Source organism: Triticum aestivum, chromosome 3A, assembly GCF_018294505.1.
Source record: "Triticum aestivum cultivar Chinese Spring chromosome 3A, IWGSC CS RefSeq v2.1, whole genome shotgun sequence".
NCBI classification, from domain to species: Eukaryota; Viridiplantae; Streptophyta; class Magnoliopsida; order Poales; family Poaceae; genus Triticum; species Triticum aestivum.
In genome coordinates, this window is record NC_057800.1 from 519,099,569 (window position 1) to 519,122,008 (window position 22,440).

The 22,440-nt window shown below is 42.4% G+C and overlaps 2 protein-coding genes across 2 annotated transcripts; one reads left to right on the forward strand and one right to left on the reverse strand.

Annotated features, from left to right (window-relative positions):
* The first annotated feature begins 265 nt into the window (after positions 1–265).
* Positions 266–9,417, forward strand: LOC123061973 (ubiquitin-like-specific protease 1D). The gene is made up of 14 exons (XM_044485269.1): positions 266–785; positions 1,883–1,943; positions 3,249–3,307; positions 3,413–3,693; positions 4,510–4,573; positions 5,038–5,132; positions 5,231–5,260; positions 5,337–5,432; positions 6,950–7,037; positions 7,727–7,821; positions 8,072–8,194; positions 8,377–8,488; positions 8,663–8,770; positions 8,851–9,417. Exons 1-14 carry the CDS (start codon positions 471–473, stop codon positions 9,025–9,027), a joined length of 1,704 nt encoding a protein of 567 aa, XP_044341204.1. The 5' UTR covers positions 266–470; the 3' UTR covers positions 9,028–9,417.
* A 2,736-nt stretch (positions 9,418–12,153) lies between these two features.
* Positions 12,154–14,238, reverse strand: LOC123058525 (protein NUCLEAR FUSION DEFECTIVE 6, mitochondrial). Its single transcript, XM_044481239.1, has 3 exons — positions 13,940–14,238; positions 13,731–13,852; positions 12,154–12,393 (listed from the first exon to the last, which is right to left on the reverse strand). The coding sequence occupies exons 1-3, from the start codon at positions 14,101–14,103 to the stop codon at positions 12,374–12,376; spliced, it is 306 nt and encodes a 101-aa protein (XP_044337174.1). The 5' UTR covers positions 14,104–14,238; the 3' UTR covers positions 12,154–12,373.
* Positions 14,239–22,440: the final 8,202 nt, after the last annotated feature.

Below are 22,440 nucleotides of genomic sequence, written 5' to 3' on the forward strand. Positions count from 1 at the left end.
GGTTGCTTTATTTATAAAGCTGGACGAAACCTATTTTGAGAAAGAGGAATACTCAGTCGTTTACTCTAAATTCTGCGGATCGGCTACAAATGCCCAAGGGATTTTTTTTCTATATATGAATCCTACCCTATAAAATTCCTCCAAATTAAATCAAATCAAAGGAGGCCTTAGTAGTTGCGTAGGCCACGTTGAGTGGACAGTGGCAAGAAGGTGCGCATAAATTGGACAGGCGCCACACCAGGCAGGTGGACGCATTACTGCGTTTTTGAGGGGGGGATTGAAGCGGCAGCATATCAGTCGGAGGTTATTTCTCGGGATTTCTCCGACTTTTCGATTTTCGAAAAATCTCGTTTTCCCCTTCGTCTCCTCCTTTCCTGCACCCGCCGCACCGCACTCTCCCCTCGTATGGAATAAAACCCTCCTCCGCCCGTTTTCCACCGCCCGCCCGCCGCCGCCCGGCGGCACCGACCATGCCGAATGGCCCGATAATCATCGACCGGGCGCAAATGCCCCTCGACTCGCCGCCGGCGGAGGTCGAGATCGTCGCCTCCTCCTCTCCGCGTGTGACGCCGCAGCCCCCTGCGGCGAGCGATGGCGCTTCCGACGGTGGTGAGGGGGATCCGGATGAGTTCAAGAGATTCACTGATGAAAAACTGGAGGAAAGGATCAAGCACTGGAGCGGTAATCGGACCCTATCCGTACCTGACGGCGGCGAGAAGATGCGTAAGTTACTCTGCAGGATGAAGAAAGAGCTTGATCGCCGCCGCGCTGCCGGGCCGAGGAAGGTGAGTATAATGTGGGCTTTGCATAATATCGTTTCACGGGGATTTTTCTCCAAACTGCGTGCTTTTGCCCCAATCTGAATTCGTGTATGTGAGGATTATCGATGGTTATGTTGCAAAGGTGAAATCGCGCGTGACCAAAGGGGGTGTTTTATCAGCTGATCTGCATTCTATCTCTTCGTGACAGGAAGTTTGTTTTGTTTCAGTAATTAAATTCTAAATGCTGGCTAGTAGTTTAGCCTTTGGTGATGTCCGATTTATTATGTTGGGTAGCGATTCAGGTGCCTATTGTCAGTCAAGTAATTTCTTTTGAAAGATACTCCCTCCGTCCGGAAATACTTGTCATCAAAATGGAGAAAAGGGGATGTATCTAGATGTATTTTAGTTCTAGATACATCTCTTTTTATCCATTTTGATGACAAGTATTTTTGGACGGAGGGAGTAGTATTCAGTGTGATGAGTGATACTAGATGCCCCACTTTCAATAGCCTCATTGTCTTGATTAACTGCAGATTTGTGCTCTTCCCTTTTGTATTCAGTTAAGGAAAGTATATGTTGTCTTGTTTGTGAAAGTGGGATGCTGGAAGTTCTAAGCCATGGTTGCAGACTTGTGCAGTTAAGTTGGCACATAAGCAGCTTCTGCCAAACATTGTTTTTGATGGAAAGAAAAATGAGCCCATAGGGGGAAGGACCCCTCGGCCTTTGATTATAGAAGCGAGAATCTCGGTTGAAATATTAGCTCCCTGTGCGGGATCGAACCCGGCTGGCTCGGGACGCTTGACAGTGCCCTTACCACTGAGCTAGCGCTCAGTTCACTGTGCCAAACGTCTTCTGTTCCACGATATATCATTTTTATCTTGAATGTGTTTGAAGCATCAGTTCTTTGGTGTTATGGGCATATGAATGAGATGTTGTGTCTTCACAATCAGGGCAACTAACAAGGAATTTAATAATATTTCTGAACAATTTACTTTTGCTATGTTCTATGGCGGTATTATTGGGCCGTCCTAATATATTCCTATTTGTGAGCATACTTTTATTGGATGTGTCAGCATATTTCATCCATGCCCTTACTTTGTGGTTTTCATTAATTATTTTAGGTTGACACGGGTCGGAGACAGTCAGCGCAGACACCCAGTGGGGATGATCCTTACACCTTCAGTAAGCTTTATTATTTCTGTTTAGTTGTTTATGCAATGCACGTCAGTAGAATATCAGTGAAAAGTTGAGTGTACGCCTAGGCGCGCTTAAGCTCTGAGTGGAGGCCTACCGCTTTGCTTTTGGGATAAGCGCTGAAAAAAGCGCTCGGATGCCTTAGGGTTAGATGAAGGAGAGCCGAGTGAGACAAACAGAGGAGAGCAAGGCGACATTGCGCCGCCAGATCTGGGGCTTTCTTCCCCAACCTCACCACCCATCTTCCCCAACCTAGTGCCGCTGGACCTTGAGCTCCCCTTCCCCGACCATGCCACCAGTCCTTCCCCCTCTCCCCCGATCACGGACTCCTCCTTGTCTAGGCTGGAGCCTGGTGGCTTCTCTTCCCCAACCTCGAGTTACTCCTCGTCTCTCCTTTCCCAACATAATTGCTATTTTACATTTATACATGCCTTGCATGCTTTGAAAAATGTTTTTTTTGGTGTGCCCTTGTTCCTCTCCGTATGACATCCATACAGAACGCTTAAGCACGCCTAGGTGCTGCTTAAGCTGTTATTGCATTATAAGTGGAGGCAAAATGCTCTCTCAGCGCCTAGCACTTAAAAAAACCTCAAGTAATATCAGATACATATGCTGTTTTGTTTTCTTTTACCCATCTGATGGCCACCTGAAACCCATAGGGATAACTACCATGTAGAAGAAGGCCGTATGGCATGGTTTGAAGGTGATTTGGGCATTGGAGGGGAGGTGTTAAACTATTGGCTAATTCAATATTCTTGTTTTAATGAACGCATGCTATCCCAATCTCTCAATCAGAATACATAAACAGTACCGAGACTTGGTTATCGTTCATGGTTTCTGATGCTAGATGTTGTTAAGCCTTAAGAGGAAGTAGCTACTAGCTAGCATATAGCTGAATTTGGATTTGGACTTTCTAGGAAGTTCTTATAATGGATAGTGGTGGTCAACTGATTTCATTATGTTGTATACTGCTCGACAAGATATGGATGTTTCCTTACATGGGAGGGAGCATAGATGCTTCAGGCTCTAGACAGTCTGTTTACAAGGTCAACAAACACCTATGGTACCATGTTTCCAGCATAATCATATTTTGTTGATATAAAAAATGCACGTCCCTTTTGGATATTTCAATGGCGTAATGCACCTGATCAGTAAGCATTAGGATTCATTTATTAGGTCTTCCTTTTGGTGGTTGGTCGATCTAAGACCTTCCTTTTTCCTGCCTTCAACTGTCTGATGGGTGCCACTTATGTTTTATCAGTCATCAATGTACCTTTGCCATTTCTTTTGCAGAGGAAAGTGACCACATCAACTGCAGCAGGTTTTCTGATAAATGGCATTGCCATGGCAAGGTATGCATTTTAGTGTCCTCGCTCCTAGTTTTGTATGTTACGATACTATTGTGGTTAGTATTTACAAATTACAAACGTTTTGACAACTTTCCTGGTTATATGTAGGGCGAAGCAGCATTCACTGATGAGCTAGGCCATTTTAACACAAGCAAACGTGCTTCCCAAGTGATAGATCGGAAAAGAGCAACGAACACGGTGAATCGTCAACCAAAAAGGCGTAGAGTTTCTCAAAATATTGCTGACAAGAAACATTTAGATACAAATGGTAGTAAGTTAGGTATGAAGATCTGTACAGAAGATCAACAGAAAAATTACTCTGCTGAGCCAAAGGGCATGTCCACTAAACTACGCACAGAAGATCGCACTTCTGGGAGTTCGACCAAGAGGTATTCACTCCTGTTTGCTGATCCAATTCATCTGTTCTTTTACCTTTATTAGTTGTATGAGCTATGTTATCTCTTCTTTAGTTGTCGTCTGTTTTGCTTATGCATCTGAGACTTTTCACTTTGTTCTTGTTGTACAACATTTATGACTTGTGTCATTTTGCTTGTGCGTGTCTCCATTTGTTGATTTATTTCTCTTTCTATTGTCACTCTGTCAGCTACACTATTTTGCGTTTCATTTATAAATAAACTTCAATATAAATAATTCTGGTGTCTTTCTGATTTCATAGACACTGGTATCTTTGTTTTGTTTGCGTCTCCGGAGGGCTGTTATCATCATTAGAGACTTCAAAGATTATGTCCTGTCATTGCAGCAATTGGCATGCTAAGCACATCTATCTTCAATGCTATATCTTCTTTGTGTAGTCCATAACGTCACCATTAGCTGTCGGTGGAAGTTAGTGAAATAATGAAACAGTGGGCTTATAACATGCATATACGGCTCCGGAGCCCTCATAGCCAGCTATTTGGATTAACCTGTTGGAGTCTCCATGTGGGAATAAGTTTGCCTTATCTTTTCTAATTTATAAGAGGAACATAGTTGCATCTGAATAATTCTTATAAGTAACATCTGTCTTTAAAACCACTATATGTGGTATAAACCCCGGATCGTGACTGTAGATTGTAGTTGTGCTGGATGGGAGGCCGGGGTTTGTAGCCATGGTGTACCACAGCTCTTGGGTGAGGGCTTGAGCTCCTGTTGGTACGTAGTACCCTACATAACACTTTGTTTCTCTGATAAATTATTCTGATGTGCAGGTGGGACCATTCCAAGAATGATACCTACCAATACCGGAGGTTAAATAGAAGAAACGAAAAGAAGGTGAATATGCTGACAGCTGTTTCACCTTTTTCTTTGACTGTTTTGTGGTATTGTTTTTTCCATTCCCTCCTTATGAAAATGAAATTCATTATCAGAACTAAAATTGCTATCCACAACTAGCGTTATAGTACTTATCATGGTGTAACATTATGAGTACAAATGCAAAGGTTGTTTCTGTTATTTCATCCAACATGTCTTCTGAATAATAAATCTTTTTTAGCATAAACAGTAGAGAAGGCCCCTACTATAAATAATAAATGTATCGAGTTAAAACCTAGATCTGCCAAATACAAATATTGGTCATCAAATCATTTACAGTGTTTGGATTTGATTCACTGAGAAGATCGTCATTGATGCTTGAATACTTCATCATTATCATTAATTTCATTAATCTTAGCTGCAAATGTTTGACATGAATTAAGATTTCTACATATGTATTCCAATCATGCTCTTATCTTTGTCAGGAAGTAGTTCACTTGGATGACGAGGATACAGTACTCTTGGATGACGAGGATACAGAACCTTCTAAATCAGTTGATGTCGAGATTGTTAATATACGGTAAATTGGTAACACAATAAGTGATAATGTTTCTGCCTGTTAACATTTCATCACTATGACCATTTATATGCTTAATTAATCAAATTGGATTTCTGTAGGGACAAATCAAAGATCTACTATCCATCGAGGTAAGAATCATGTACTGTTAAGAGGTATTGACAGAGGGATTCTCTGCCCATACTAATGTCTACTACTGTCTTACAGGACTGATCCGGAAACTGTCGAGCTGACATATTCTGACATAAAATGTCTTGACCCTGAAGTTTTTTTAAAATCACCTGTCGTAAACTTTTACATCCAGTAAGTAATATTTCTCTTTTCTGCTTGTGACATTATCTTCCTCTTTCTTCTGTTAGTAAGTTCAACGTCCAAGTGCTCACATGCAGCTGTTGGAAAGTTTGCATGGGTATGACTGAACTGCATTTATTTATAGATGTCTTTTTTCTTTTCTTATTATATGCAGTTCTTACCTTAGATGCCACTTAAGGACTATCAAATGTTATGTAGAATTAGAAAAGTACGTTATGTGATGTACTCACTCTATCACTGAGCTACTACAGGGAATTATCAGTACCAACAGACTAGTTAATGAATGCGTGGTTGAAAGACATATTTGATGTGTATAAAGGACTAAAAGTGCAAGTGTATCCGATCGAATGATTCATGACGTTTCAACATCTCACATTTAGGGGTTGTTTGGATAGATGGAATATAGAGAATCGGTTCTATATAAAACAAAAAAACTGTTTAACCGACTAAAACCACGTTTGGGTCTTCTAACTAATCCACGGATATGCAAAACTGGATTCCTATAAACCTGGAATTTCAGGTTTGTACAAAAACGACTATTAGTCATTTTTCTATAAACGCGATTCCTATATCTCTCTCGCTGATCCTCGTGGGCACGTTCATCAGCCAAAGAATTAGAATCTGCAGATGTGCCCGTGACCGGCGACAGCCTCGATGGGCTCTCACTAGTGTGCCACACCTCGACGACGTCATCCTCTAGCCGCCGGCCGCCTGCCGCCGCTTCTTCTGCGCCGTCCGTCTTGTCGTTGTCGCCGCCAAGGTCAGCTCCTTGAGCGTGTACATGCGTCGGAACTCGGAAGCCAGCAGATCAAATCGATCCAGCTTGTTCCCGTCGGTAGCTAGCTTCTAGATACACATGTGGGCGGCATCGTTTCGTGAGTTCTGCAGCCGGCCGATAGAATTGATCCAGCCATCGCTCTAGGCAGCAAGATTCTGTGTGCGTGTTCATGGCCGTAATTTCGTGCGTCCGGCAGCAGGCGGATCGAATTGATCGAGCGCTTGCCTCAGTAGCTAGCTTCTACATGAGCGTGTACACGGCTGTCCGGCGAGATCGATGAGTCAACTCTCCTGTATTTGCGTACCTCGACGGAATGTGACGGGAAAATAAGAAGCTCACCGCAGAATAGGAATAGTACTCTGAATCATTATCGAATAAGGAACTGACAAACACACTCTCCAACCCAAACGTAGTCTTATACAAACTCATTCTTAACCGAAATAATAGTAAAACTGGTTTTGCTAAAAATCAGCTAAAAACTCATTTTCTATAAACCAACGCCTAATATTTGCTATCCAAACAACCCCTTACTGTGATGTGTCCCCTTGAAGATCGAATGTTGGTGTTGTATTTGTTTTTCTAGTTTGGATGGTTTAGCTGAATAAGCATAAAAAATTCGATCATATGCTTTCTAGTCCCTCCGTCCATAATATAAGAGCGTTTTTGACACTACACGGAGGGAGTAGTTTTTAATACATGTTTTCTGTCCATACCTACTATGGAATGTCAGGTACCTAAAAAATTCCAGGCCTTGTGACGACTTGTACATCTTCAATACATATGTCTATAGCAAACTTGAAAAAGCGTTATCCAGGAAGGTATGCTCTTTGATCTTATTGTGTTGTATTTAGTCATTTATGATGTTCAACACTACATGTCCTTGCAAATCCATGGGTTGAAGTTACATTCTAGTTGGTGCATGAGCTGCCCTGAAGTGGAAGCTTCATTGTTCCCATACAGCGATGCGCACATAAACACTTGTAACTTTCTGCTGTAGTGCACTGCATTCTCTCATTGCAAAGTTAACACCCTGGTGTCATTCAATTCACATTATTTTTCATATACTAATTTGTCCATGTTCTATTGATTTTCCAAAGCTTATTTTAAATTATGTCACCTTACTGATAAGGTTAGTAAAATATGGGGCTGACATGTGCATATGTAAATATAACAATCATATTACTTTGTACTTTTTCTTGAGACAGTTTTTCGGATTGCGAAGTTTTATTCCCAGTTTATGTTCCAAGAAATTGTATAAAACCGTGGCAGTCATTTGAATGTTTAATGTGTAAATTGCAATATGCATGGGTTTTTTTGTTTTCAACATGATATGTTCCAGAAAGCCGGTTCATATATGTTTTTCTCTGGAAAATATCGTACTTCCCATTACCCTTTCATTTTGTAAATCTCTGTTTATTTATTACCTTTTGCATGTTGGGATCACCTATTCTTCACCCCCTCGAAGCTAACGTTTTAAAATGCTGACTGACTTGTGCATTTGTTCTAGGGTGAGTGTGGCTCGCAGTTTAGCAAGTTAAGGCGATGGTGGAGAAGTGTAGATATTTTTAAGACACCATACCTCCTTTTGCCAATTCATGGACAGTAAGTTTCTTATTCTCTGGATAATACTGCAAGATGAAACCAGATGTGCTTATCTGCTACTCCCAAGCATATATTATTTGTTTGGTTGATATTTGACATGAGGGTGTGTTTGTTGGTCAATGGTTAACATTCTAGTGTATCTAGTTATCATATACTACCTCCATTGTATTTGTACCTACCAAAACGTCTTATATTTTGGGATGGAGGTAGTACTTATAAGATGGTAATTATCTTTTGTTCTGTAAATTAGGGTGCATTGGAGCTTGGCCATTATCTTCATGCCCGCAAAAGAGATAGAATCTGGGCCAAGGGTGTTTCACTTGGACTCTCTAGGACTACATTCCAGTGACAAGGTTTTTGGCGTGATTGAGAGGTATGCTTCATGATACTATGTGAGAAAATGGTCTTGATCCCAACCATTTATAATCCATATTATTTATTCAGGACTGGAGGGTGCTGTAGTGCTGTGTACCCTCCCTATAGGGGAACCTGCCATTCTAAAGATTCCTAATTTTAATGTCTTGTCCGTGCTTTTGAAATTGTATGTTTTCACAGCTATCTCATAGGAGAATGGCGCCATCTACAGAAGGATTCTTCTTATGATATTCCTTTTTCAGACACAATATGGAGACATCTTTCAACAAATATACATAAGGAAAAAATCGAGGTAAGAACCATAGTGTTTTTAATGATGTTCTCAAGGAGCTGATTACTTGAGAATATGAACTTATGATCGTCGTGAATTGAATTACAATGAACTTGCTGGCTTTACAGTACCTATTCCTTCACTGTGCTTTTTTGTGCCAGTTTTCTAAAGCCACCTTTCGTTTCCACTTGCCAGGTGCCCCAGCAGCAAAATGACTTTGACTGTGGTGTCTTTATGCTTTACTACATCGATAAGTTTATTCAAGAGGCACCAGATGATTTGACAGGAGTGCGGCCTTGCAAGGTGTAAATTAAACTGCTTCATTATTTGTATTCAGTATAAATATCAGGAGTCTTGACTTTTGTGCTCTTGCTGGTTTTTAGTTTGGACGCAAGTGGTTCAGGCCTGTACAAGCTTCGGGGCTGCGGAAGCGAATACGAGATCTGCTGTTCGATATATTTCAGAACGCTCCACCTAGTGATAGAAATTTAGTGTCGCATGCCGATGATGACTCGGAAGATGAAGAAGATAAGGGCAAGGACACAATCGTGATCGTTTGAATGCAACGACGAATGAATGAAGTCAAGCAATGCAAAGATCATGGTGCAGTTTTGCATGAGAACACCGTCTGGCTGCATATTGGCTGTAGGTGCGATGATACAGCCAAGGTCACAATATTCGTGACATTTCGTACGTGGACTAGTGTATATGTTGTTTTGCGGACAAAGTTCCAAAGATATAACGATACAGCAAAGCAGGCACATATATCATATATTTGGGTATGCACCAAATGATCCTTTGACTTCCCCGTACTCTCTTCGTTCCAAAATAATCGATAACTTTTTCGTATGTCAACTCAAGTTTGACCAAGTCTCCAGAAAAAAACATATCAATATTTGCAACACCAAATTACTTCCAGTGGATTCTTTATAAAGTGTATTTCCATACCATATATATTTGATAGTGTAGATCTTGGTACATTTTTCTGTAGACTTTGCTTAGGTAAGGAAATATCAATTTAGAACTCGAATTTGTATTTGAGTTATGATGAGTGAGGTAGATTTGCATTGTTGAAGAAAGCGGAGAAACAGGACGCTGATATGGCTTGCTTGTGGCTCTTTCTTCCATTTGCTTAGTCACAGGCATGATTGTTTCAATTTCTTTTGAAAAGCAAGTGCGGCTCAGTGATAAGTGTTAGTAATAGCATGAAGTAAGTTGTTGGTTCCAAGACAGCATAAAAAGATCTGGTCGCAGGGAAAGTTTAATAATCGAAACTTTGTATCAAGTACACAAAAAGTTATGGAAAGAGGTAAATACACCAGAGGTCTTAGAACTTGCACACGGCGATCACTTTGGTGCACAAAGTTGCAAAATACATGTTTGTGGTCACGAAACTTGCGAGACCGTTCAAATACAGACACTCTCCCTGTACGTGAGTGTATCCGTCAACCCAGCATGGCACAGGCCTGCTGTCAATGACACATAGACGTGTTATTGCACAAAACCCCTTTTTCTTTTTCTTTTTTGTGCAAAAATAGTTCACTGCTGATGGGACCTACCTGTCAAGAGGAGCGATAATTTATCTAAAAATGTACGACGATCAGGTCTCATAATTAAAAAAAGTTCTTTATCGTTACAATTATTCATTTTATTTTAGAAAGCCGTGGATCATAAAAAGTTGTTCATGTATCATTTTCAAATAATATTTATGAATAATAAAAATGTTTGTATAATTATAGTACTAATACTTTTTAAAATTAAATTCATAAAGTATTTTAATTATACAAACATTTCTATAATTATACGCACATTTTGTATAGTTCAATGTTTGTATAGTTTACAATATTCATAATTTAAAATCTAATCTGTTGGTATGAATAATTAATTGTGTTTAATATTTAAATTATAATTTTGTTGAATATAAGTCATGAGTAAACAATATGCACAGGATAATATTTAAATTATATCAACTAAACATTTATTTATTATAAAAGAATGTTTAAACTTTATAAAAGATTATTTGTGCAATTCAAAATATGTAAATGCGTTAAAAAAACTACATGACATTTATAAAATTGTTTAAACACTGTAAACAAATATTTGTGTAAATGAAAAAATGTACATTGCATTTAAAATATTGTTGACACATTTCAAAATAAATAAATATATATTCGTGTAGTTTACACAATGTACAATAATGTTCGCATAGTTCAAAAAACTGTTCGTGTTGTTTTTTGAATGCATGAAAATATTTTGAATTACACAAACATTTTTTAAAAATGTCACGTACTTGCATAGAACAAGAGTCATAAAAACATTTGTCCCAAACTACATTACATGTCGCAGTTGCCTGGTTGTTAGCTTATTAGCGAGTGAATCGTCATCTCTCAGGTTCGAACCAGCCGGTTGCACATTGTATAGTTATTAGATACTTCCTCTGTCCCATAATATAAGAACGTTTTTAACATTACACCCTTTTTATATTATGGGAGGGAGGAAGTAGATTTCTTATATTAGATACTCCCTTCTTATATTATGAGACGGAGGGAGTAGATTTCTTCATTAATTTTTTTCGATCCGCGATGATAGGATATATAAGGTACTCGTGCTAATCAAACATTAGGTACTCTTGACGTGGTGGTTGTCTAAGCGAGCCACACAGCAGTACATCATGGGACCGAAACCCACCGCCCCACTATTCTTTTTTTATCTAAGATGAGGGGCATCCTATGTGTGTAAATAAAAAAAGAACTGAAGGCTTTTCTACAAATCTATCATACAAGAACATTTTACAAGAACATTTATAGTGGCTGACAATGGACCCGTGCCACGCCGGCGTTGACGGATACGCATGCGTATGGTGATAGTGACTGTATTTAAACGGCCTCACAAGTTTAGTGACCACAAACACGTATTTTGGAACTTTATGCACCAAAGTGATCGCCGTGCGCAAGTTCTAAGACTTGTGGTGTATTTACCTCTTATGGAAATAATAAAAGGGCAAATCTGAATAAGTAAGCTAACCTTTTGACTTGTACCCATGTTATGATGGAAATTGAAAAGCTTGTCTTAGAACTTCTAAATTTATGATACAATAAGTTTATCCAGCTTTTGTATACAATTTCAAATTGTCCATTACTTTTATTTTCTAAAGATGTGTCACAAATCAAACTCAGCCTTGTAAACATTGCCACAATTAAAAATGCTATTTTTACAAGTGAAAGAGTAAATCCCCCCTGGTTTTGCAGTATTTCAAGATTTAATTCACCATCAGTTAGACTAAACATACGAGCCATGTGATGTAGACAGTTATATCATTATGAACTTTTTTTGAATATAAATTCAATGGTATAAATTTTAATGGCATGTAACCCGCATTTCATTGATCTTGAACCCTGAAACGCGTGGGCACAGAGTAGACACAGATTTTTTAATACACAAATATTGAATTTGAAATAAAGGCAAACTCTAGCCTATAGTATTCGGCACTGACTGTGACTGGCATATCGACTAGAAATCAAACCAGTCAGTGTACGCTGAAAGAGAGTCCGTATTCATGCAAATGATGTGGTGTATCACTTTCCATTGAGCTATGTAACTGCCGTTATGAATTGAGTATGTTTAGGATTTCATGATGCATTCAGGGCGAAGAATCATAAAATGCATCAGATAAACAAAAACTGGTATCATGAAAGAAGGTTACTTCAAATTTGCCATGAATATCGTCACAGGGCAATAAGATGACTGGCACACTATGTCATCATAAGTTTTAAGCAGTGAAACTACAGATTCCATCAGCAAAAATCCAATGGTATAGTCCACAAGGCATGTAGCTAGTGTTATTGGAATCTGCCAGGGGAAGGCTAAACTGAAGACTCTCGTATGGTGACTGGAGCACCATTCTTGTTATAGAGGCGTTGCAAAACCTGAAGTTGCAAATGAGAGGGGGAAAAAGGGTCAGAACAAGAACACTACAAAAAACAAAGAGAACGTGTGGAAGTACCACTATCACATTACAGAAGGCCAACTACCAAAGTACAGTGGTAAAGGATGGCTTTTAGTGAAAGGCATTGGCAGGTGTACAAGCAACATAAAATTCATGCATCTTTCATCAGCAGAGATAGTATCAAGATGCTCCATACAATATCTAGTATCAATACAATATGACAGGCTTAATTACCAGTGTAGCATATCCATTTTGTAAGGAAAGAAATTCATCAAGTGATCAGGTGAACCAAAATAAGCAAAGATGCAGCATTATTGACAGTCTATAACAAATTAACGGTTATTTTGGTATAAGGATTGCATACACCTTGGCTTCAACCTTTGGTTCTACATGCCATTGCCGTCTTTCGGGATGTCAGTTCTTAACTTCTTATACAGTATATGCCCTATAACTATGTGCCTTGTCCTGGTATTGTAAAGAACATTAATAGATGATCAAGCTATTTGACCTGATCATTTAAGAAAAGATGAAATCAACCAAGCAAGAGGCATAAATGAGAGAATACATAACATTTTTCTAAAAGGAGAAAGCAGTTAACAAAATGCTTACAAACAGAAAATCGACAGGCCATACGCTAAGAGGAAGGAGCTCAACTAAAGAACATAACAATTACTTCCTCCGTTCCTAAATATAAGTCTTTTTAGAGATTTCACTATGGACTACATACGGATGTATATAGACGTAGTTTAGAGTGTAGATTCACTCATTTGGCTCCGTATGTAGTCCATACTAGAATCTTTAAAGACTTATATTTAGGAACGGAGTAGATAATTTCAAGGTTTGTACTCCCTCTGTAAACAATAAAATTCAGTTGAAGGTACATACTACATAGGGGCATGCATTTGGAGCAAGCCAGCAACAACGATAAAGTAGTGAATGCCATCCATTAACCCCAAAACAAGGACACACCAAGCGATATTAGATTAAAACTCAGGCACACACTGGCCACTCGCTTCCCACAACAACCATTCTAACTCAGGCATTGCTATGTTCATATTTGAAGTGCACCTTATTTCAGCCTGGCCATGAATAGACGCCATCTCAATCATGGGAATGCAGATATATCAAAAAGTTCAAAACTAACGAAGCACTATTATGTTTAAAAGATACATCAAACTTCAAACCTAATAGAAGGGAGAACAAAATCTAATTCTGACATAATTCACTAGATGACTGTAGTTCGTTTTCTGAACTTTTAACATTTCCACGCCTCATCCATGTCAAGGAGACCCAACAAGACAAATTAAGTCATTTTACCTTCGGAGAGCCAACCCCAAGACCCGGGCTTAAGCCCGAGCATGGAGGTGAGCAGCGCCGATGCCGTCGCGCTGTGCAGCGGCATCAGCCCCTGCGCGCCGCCCAGCGCCGCCACCGGCACCCTGCAGAATGAGGGCCGCGCCAAATCTGAGCAAACCATACTGTCCAAGCACGACCAATCCGAGGAAAAGAATCACAGAGGTACCTACCTCGAGATCGCGAGGCGCCGGCGCGGGGCGCGGGGCAGAGCGGAGGCCGCCAGCTCCGGGGACTGGGCAACTGCCGGCCTGGAAAACGTTCTGGACAGAGTAGATGGGGAAGCGGAGCGCAGCCCCGCGAGGGCTCGCCGCGCGCCGCCAGCCGCCGTCGCCATGGCTGGTGTGGATGGGCTCTAAAACCCTCGTCGTTGCCCTCTTTGGGCTTCTTTCACCGTTTGGACGCTGATGGCCTGTGAGACCTGAGTGACACTACAGGTGGACGCGGTCTATACGAGTGAGCTATGCCCAAATGTGGCCAAATGGGCCGGTGCTGGCCCGATAACCCGCGTGCCCGTCAACATGGTGAGCCTGGCCTGGCATGTTATAATCAGGTCGTGCCGGCATGTGGCCCACCTAGGGCCGTGCCTGGGCCGCGAGGCTGGGCACAAATGTCGGCACAACACGGTCGCTTACTTTTTATTTATTTCAAAAAAAATTCAATATATATTAGCCCCTCAAAATAGCTAGGCCCAAAACTGCCCAAAATCAAGCAGGCTGGTGGGCTAAACGTGTCAATGGGCTGGCCCATTTTCTTGTTGTGATGTGCTTGGGCCAACGAGTGCGGTGCGAGTGCCTACCCGACACGACCTGCGTATTAGGCGTGCCTGGGTGGGTCGCGCCGTGTCTGGCCCATTTAGGCCAGGTTGGGCCGTGCCGAACCATTTGACCAGGTCATGTGCCGCATTCAGTGGACCAGGTCTATAGAATTATCAAAAGTTTCAGATATTTTTTCTCAACACGAACATCCTAGCAACTGTTGGATGCACTTCGTCAATCTTAACGTGTGATCTCATTGACACGTCAGATGCAACAAAGTGTTCACTCCCGCGTGGTCCAGCGCAAACGCGAGTGTTGCACTGGTTCTACCTTATCCATCCACTCATCTTCTCTCCCCTTTTGACAAGAGGTAAGTTGTCGATTTCGGTGTCGATGTGGGCCACGGAGGAGACGAGACGAGCGGCGATAGAGACGGGGCTTGAAGCGGCGGAGATGATGTCCAAGCGGGTTGCGGTGGCGTCACCGACTAGCACGGGGTGGAGGTGGTCTGGGAGCCACCGACGGATCTCGGTGGTGATGCATACTGTGATGTGTGTGTAGTTCCCTTAGTTCTCGGGGATATGGATGAACCTTGGTATGTATAGAAGATAAAATGTTAATAAGGATATGAGATTCTTTGTTGAATGTTTGGTAACACCCTTTGTGAATGTCGTGAAAGGGCCCCACTCGGCATTTACGTCGCAAAACCATGAAGCATATTATCGTAGTTGCAAACGCTAAGATGTTGAGGTAATTCAAGGTGATAGTAAAAACCTCTCTACCTCACATTTGCAATTGATAGGGAATAACGGAGAACCCTTGGCAATGTTGCGTCCACGCGAAAACCCTTAGTTACGGTAGTGATAACCGAGTAGGGAAACTATAGTAGTGGCGTGCATGGTATGAAGTCTACCCCGAGTAGAACGTATTATGTACTAGGATCCGCCCAATCACAAATATCAAGAGTGACTTGAGGAATTCTTGAGTCAAGTATCCAACTTAGAATTATGCAGTAGCATATGTTATGTTAGACACATACCAATGGGAATTTCAGACGTCCCTAAGAACGCTTTAATCCTTCGTCGATTTCAATGCTTTATTCGTTGTGATGCGCCCTTCTAATTCTTTATGCTATTTAGTTTTGTTCACACTCAACTCAAAATCATTACTATCTTTTGCCTTCATTGTGCTCCGCGTCTGAGGGAGTCCTGGATTAAGGGGTCCTTTGGTATCCGGCCCGTGTATTATGGGCCGGACTGATGGACCGTGAAGATAAAGAGTAAAAGGCTTTCCCCGTGTCCGGATGGGATTCTCCTTTGCGTGGATGGCAAGATTGGCGTCCGGGTGTATAGATTCCTTCTTCTGTAAATCGACTCTGTACAACCCTAGGCCCCTCCGGTGTCTATATAAACTGAGGATTTAGTTCGTAGGGATAATCAGAATTCATATAGGCTAGACATCTAGGGTTTAGCCATTACGATCTCGAGGTAGATCAACTCTTGTAACCCCTATACTCATCAAAGTCAATCAAGTAGGAAGTAGGGTTTTACCTACATTGAGAGGGCCCAAACCTGGGTAAACGTCGTGTCCCCTTTGTCTCCTGTTACCTTCGATCCTCAGACGCACAGTTCGGAACCTCCTACCCGAGATCGGCCGGTTTTGACACCGACATTGGTGCTTTCATTGAGAGTCCCTCTGTGTCGTTGATGGAAGGATCGATGGATCGCCTTGTCATAATAATGGCATCACCTCTGGAAGGGCCCTAGCTCTAGGACAGGTCCTCCAGCTTGGCGGTTTCACCATGAGCGCCCGCCTGGCCGTTAAGCCAAAGGCAGCCCCCACAATCACCAACCATCACCTCTGCATCAGCCTCAAACACTCCAAAAAGATGGATCTGGCAGATGTCTCGCCCTTGAACGAACTGCTAGATCGCATCGCCGCCCTAGGAGTCACAACGGATTATGATTGGATTGTGCTTGAACCCAATCAGAGGGAAATCAAGTCCCTGCCGATCACCCATCTGCTAGCGGTCGTGGAGGAGCAATCTGAGGACACTTCTCCCCCCCAAGTTAAGAACAAGCTATGTTCGGATTTTCGAGCCTTATGTGCCGGATACCCGTCTTCGGGAAGAGACTGTATGTCCTCCGAATATGGACTCAGGTGTCAAGCCCGAAAGTCTCCAGGACCCTCCGGATCCTGGACTAGTGACCTCAGAGATTCTTCAAGCTCCAGATCCAATGGCGGGTCAGGGTTCGGATTTTAACCCGCCCACCCACCACAAGAAATATTCCCCAAGCAATTCAGGTACTCCAGACATATGTGACCTAATGTATGTATGACAACAGCCTCAGGAAACGGTCCATCACTTCTGGCCCAGGTTCCTCCTTGTTAAAAACAAGATTAAAGATTGATGCGACGATGATGCAGTTTCAGTTTTTTGCTGCAATTGTGCGGACGAGGGAATCCTCAATGCCCTCAACCGCTGCCGCATACTGCATTTTGCAGATTTGGCACACATAGTACAGAAGTACTGCACAATGGAAAGTGCTTGGAAAGCCCAGACAGCCCGATGGGATACTCCTACCTTTAAGCAGCACACCGGACGGGCTAAAAGGATGCACCCTTACGGGTCACCCAATCATCACCTCATTGACAAGAGAATCAAATTCTTCATAGGACATAGAACTGTCCTTGACGAACTGCTCAACAAGCCCTATCAGATACACACTACGCCGAATATCGAACCAACACATAACCTTCGGGCATGTTGGGTGCTCCGGCAAGTGGCTAAGAGCGGCGAGGCCATCCTCACCAACCTCACCCCGGAGACGCACTCTTCAGAGGACGACGATCTCAATATCTTTATGGTCTTCGAGACCTTTTCTTCAAACAATCGACGCAAAAGGGCGCTTCGCGACCTCGCTGAAGTCAACCAAGTAGCCGCAATAAATCCTTGGAATGATATGGCAATAACCTTCACTGCCGATGACGAACCAAGGGCCAGATCAGTCCGAGCACTACCGCCTTGGTCTTAAACCCAATTGTGGATGGCTTCCGGCTCACTAAGGTTCTCATGGACGGCGGCAGCGGGCTGAACCTCATCTACGAGGACACGCTCAATAAAATGCAAATGGACAAGAGTCGCATCGAGCAAAGCAGCACAACCTTTCGAGGCATTATCCCCAGTCAAGAAGCACGATGCTAGCGTCTACAACTAACTCGGAGGCACATCTCCAGAAGTTTCTGTAAGGGATAAAGTCCAATTTCTCGTACTCTCTATGGGATCAATACTCTTACTAAAGGAAATATGCCCTAGAGGCAATAATAAAGTTGTTATTTTATATTTCCTTATGTCATGATAAATGTTTATTATTCATGCTAGAATTCTATTAATTGAAAACTTGATACATGTGTGGATACATAGACAAAACATAGTGTCCCTAGTAAGCCTCTACTAGACTAGCTCATTAATCAAAGATGGTTAAGTTTCCTAACCATAGACATGTGTTGTCATTTGATGAACGAGATCACATCATTACGAGAATGATGTGATGGACAAGACCCATCCGTTAGCTTAGCATATTGATGGTTCAGTTTTATTGCTATTGCTTTCTTCATGTCATATACATATTCCTTTGACTATGAGATTATGCAACTCCCGGATACCAGAGGAATACCTTGTGTGATATTGTTGGGGAATGCAGTAATTTCAAAAAAATTCCTACGCACACGCAAGATCATGGTGATGCATAGCAATGAGAGGGGAGAGTGTCGTCCACATACCCTCGTAGTGAAGGAAATATGCCCTAGAGGCAATAATAAAGTTATTATTTATTTCCTTATATCATGATAAATTTTTATTATTCATGCTAGAATTGTATTAACCGGAAACATAATACATGTGTGAATACATAGACAAACATAGTGTCACTAGTATGCCTCTACTTGACTAGCTCGTTGATCGAAGATGGTTATGTTTCCTAACCATAGACATGAGTTGTCATTTGATTAACGGGATCACATCATTAGGAGAATTATGTGATTGACTTGACCCATTTCGTTAGCTTAGCACTTGATCGTTTAGTTTGTTGCTATTGCTTTCTTCATGACTTATACATGTTCCTATGACTATGAGATTATGCAACTCCTGTTTACCGGAGGAACACTTTGTGTGCTACCAAACGTCACAACATAACTGGGTGATTATAAAGGTTCTCTATAGGTGTCTCCGAAGGTACTTGTTGGGTTGGCGTATTTCGAGATTAGGATTTGTCACTTCGATTGTCGGAGAGGTATCTCTGGGCCCTCTCGGTAATGCACATCACATAAGCCTTGCAAGCATTGCAACTAATAAGTTAGTTGCGGGATGATGTATTACGGAACGAGTAAAGAGACTTGCCAGTAACGAGATTGAACTAGGTATTGAGATACCGACGATCAAATCTCGGGCAAGTAACATACCGATGACAAAGGGAACAATGTATGTTGTTATGCGGTCTAACCAATAAAAGATCTTCGTAGAATATGTAGGAGCCAATATGAGCATCCAGGTTCCACTATTGGTTATTGACCGGAGACGTGTCTCGGTCATGTCTACATTGTTCTCGAACCCGTAGGGTCCGCACGCTTAACGTTACGATGACAGTTTCATTATGAGTTTATATATTTTGATGTACCGAAGGTTGTTCGGAGTCCCGGATGTGATCACGGACATAACGAGGAGTCTCGAAATAGTCGAGACATAAAGATTGATATATTGGATGACTATATTCGGACACAGGAATGGTTCCGGGAGTTACCAGATATAAAACGGAGTACCGGGGGTTACCGAACCCCCCGGGGGTTAATGGGCCTCATGGGCCCAAAGTGGAGCAGAGGAGGGGCGGCCAGGGCAGGCTGCGCGCCCCCTCCCCTCTAGTCCGAATTGGACAAGGAGGGAGGGGCGGCGCCCCCCTTTCCTTTCTCTCCTCTCTCCCTTCCTTCCCCCTTCCTAGTTGGACAAGGAAAGGAGGGAGTCCTACTCCCGGTAGGAGTACGACTCCTCCCTGGCGCGCCTCCTCCTGGCCGGCCGCCCCTCCCCCTTGCTCCTTTGTATACGGGGGCAGGGGGCACCTCTAGACACAACAATTGATCCTTGAGATCTATTAGCCGTGTGCGGTGCCCTCCTCCACCATAATCCTCGATAATATTGTAGCCGTCCTTAGGCGAAGCCCTGCGACGGTAGAACATCAAGATCGTCACCACGCCGTCGTGCTGACGGAACTCTTCCCCAGCATTCTGATGGATCGGAGTCCACGGGATCGTCATCGAGCTGAACGTGTGCTAGAACTCGAGGTGCCGTAGTTTCGATGCTTGATCGGTCGGGCCGTGAAGACGTACGACTACATCAACCGCGTTGTGCTAACGCTTCCGCTTCCGGTCTACGAGGGTACGTAGACAACACTCTCCCCTCTCGTTGCTATGCATCACCATGATCTTGCGTGTGCATAGGATTTTTTTGAAATTACTATGTTCCCCAACAGTGGTATCAGAGCCTAGGTTTTATGTGTTGATGTTGTGCACGAGTAGAACACAAGTGAGGTGTGGGCGATATAAGCCATACTGCTTACCAGCATGTCATACTTTGGTTCGGCGGTATTGTTGGATGAAGCGGCCCAGACTGACATTATGCGTACACTTACACGAGACTGGTTCTACCGACATGCTTTGCACACAGGTGGCTGGCGGGTGTCAGTTTCTCCAACTTTAGTTGAACCAAGTGTGGCTACGCCCGGTCCTTGCGAAGGTTAAAACAGTACCAACTTGACAAACTATCGTTGTGGTTTTGATGCGTAGGTAAGAACGGTTCTTGCTAAGTCTGTAGCAGCCACGTAAAACTTGCAACAACATAGTAGAGGACGTCTAACTTGTTTTTGCAGGGCATGTTGTGATGTGATATGGTCAAGACATGATGCTAAATTTTATTGTATGAGATGATCATGTTTTGTAACCGAGTTATCGGCAACTGGCAGGAGCCATATGGTTGTCGCTTTATTGTATGCAATGCAATTGCGCTGTAATGCTTTACTTTATCACTAAGCGGTAGCGATAGTCGTGGAAGCATAAGATTGGCGAGACGACAACGATGCTACGATGGTGATCAAGGTGTCGCGCCGGTGACGATGGTGATCATGACGGTGCTTCGAAGATGGAGATCACAAGCACAAGATGATGATGGCCATATCATATCACTTATATTGATTGCATGTGATGTTTATCTTTTATGCATCTTATCTTGCTTTGATTGACGGTAGCATTATAAGATGATCCCTCACTAAATTATCAAAGTATAAGTGTTCTCCCTGAGTATGCACCGTTGCGAAAGTTCTTCGTGCTGAGACACCACGTGATGATCGGGTGTGATAGGCTCTACGTTCAAATACAACGGGTGCAAAACAGTTGCACACACGGAATACTCAGGTTTAACTTGACGAGCCTAGCATATAACAGATATGGCCTCGGAACACGGAGACCGAAAGGTCGAGCGTGAATCATATAGTAGATATGATCAACATATTGATGTTCACCATTGATACTACTCCATCTCACGTGATGATCGGACATGGTTTAGTTGATTTGGATCACGTGATCACTTAGAGGATTAGAGGGATATCTTTCTAAGTGGGAGTTCTTAAGTAATATGATTAATTGAACTTAAATTTATCATGAACTTAGTACCTGATAGTATCTTGCTTGTCTATGTTTGATTGTAGATAGATGGCTCGTGCTGTTGTTCTGTTGAATTTTAATGCGTTCCTTGAGAAAGCAAAGTTGAAAGATGATGGTAGCAATTACACGGACTGGGTCCGTAACTTGAGGATTATCCTCATTGCTGCACAGAAGAATTACGTCCTGGAAGCACCGCTAAGTGCCAAGCCTGCTGCAGGAGCAACACCAGATGTTATGAACGTCTGGCAGAGCAAAGCTGATGACTACTCGATAGTTCAGTGTGCCATGCTTTACGGCTTAGAACCGGGTCTTCAACGACGTTTTGAACGTCATGGAGCATATGAGATGTTCCAGGAGTTGAAGTTAATATTTCAAGCAAATGCCCGGATTGAGAGATATGAAGTCTCCAATAAGTTCTATAGCTGCAAGATGGAGGAGAATAGTTCTGTCAGTGAACATATACTCAAAATGTCTGGGTATCATAATCACTTGACTCAACTGGGGGTTAATCTTCCTGTTGATAGTGTCATTGACAGAGTTCTTCAATCACTGCCACCAAGCTACAAAAGCTTCGTGATGAACTATAATATGCAAGGGATGAATAAGACTATTCCTGAGCTCTTCGCAATGCTAAAAGCCGCGGAGGTAGAAATCAAGAAGGAGCATCAAGTGTTGATGGTCAATAGGACCACCAGTTTCAAGAAAAAGGGCAAAGGAAGAAGAAAGGGAACTTCAAGAAGAACAGCAAACAAGTTGCTGCTCAGGAGAAGAAACCCAAGTCTGGACCTAAGCCTGAGACTGAGTGCTTCTACTGCAAGCAAACTGGTCACTGGAAGCGGAACTGCCCCAAGTATTTGGCGGATAAGAAGGATGGCAAAGTGAACAAAGGTATATGTGATATACATGTTATTGATGTGTACCTTACTAATGCTCGCAGTAGCACCTGGGTATTTGATACTGGTTCTGTTGCTAACATTTGCAACTCGAAACAGGGGCTACAGATTAAGCGAAGATTGGCTAAGGACGAGGTGACGATGCGCGTGGGAAATGGTTCCAAAGTCGATGTGATCGCGGTCGGCACGCTACCTCTACATCTACCTTCGGGATTAGTATTAGACCTAAATAATTGTTATTTGGTGCCAGCGTTGAGCATGAACATTATATCTGGATCTTGTTTGATGCGAGACGGTTATTCATTTAAATCAGAG

Coding starts and splice junctions, on each gene's coding strand:
- LOC123061973 (XM_044485269.1), top strand. CDS start 471: ATGCCGAATGGCCCGATAATCATCGACCGGGCGCAAATGCCCCTCGAC. Junction 4,574..5,037: donor ATAGAAGAAACGAAAAGAAG/GTGAATATGCTG, acceptor TATCTTTGTCAG/GAAGTAGTTCACTTGGATGA. Junction 8,489..8,662: donor TACATAAGGAAAAAATCGAG/GTAAGAACCATA, acceptor TCCACTTGCCAG/GTGCCCCAGCAGCAAAATGA.
- LOC123058525 (XM_044481239.1), bottom strand. CDS start 14,103: ATGGCGACGGCGGCTGGCGGCGCGCGGCGAGCCCTCGCGGGGCTGCGC. Junction 13,853..13,939: donor CGGCGCCTCGCGATCTCGAG/GTAGGTACCTCT, acceptor CTCATTCTGCAG/GGTGCCGGTGGCGGCGCTGG. Junction 12,394..13,730: donor TTGGGGTTGGCTCTCCGAAG/GTAAAATGACTT, acceptor TTGCAACTTCAG/GTTTTGCAACGCCTCTATAA.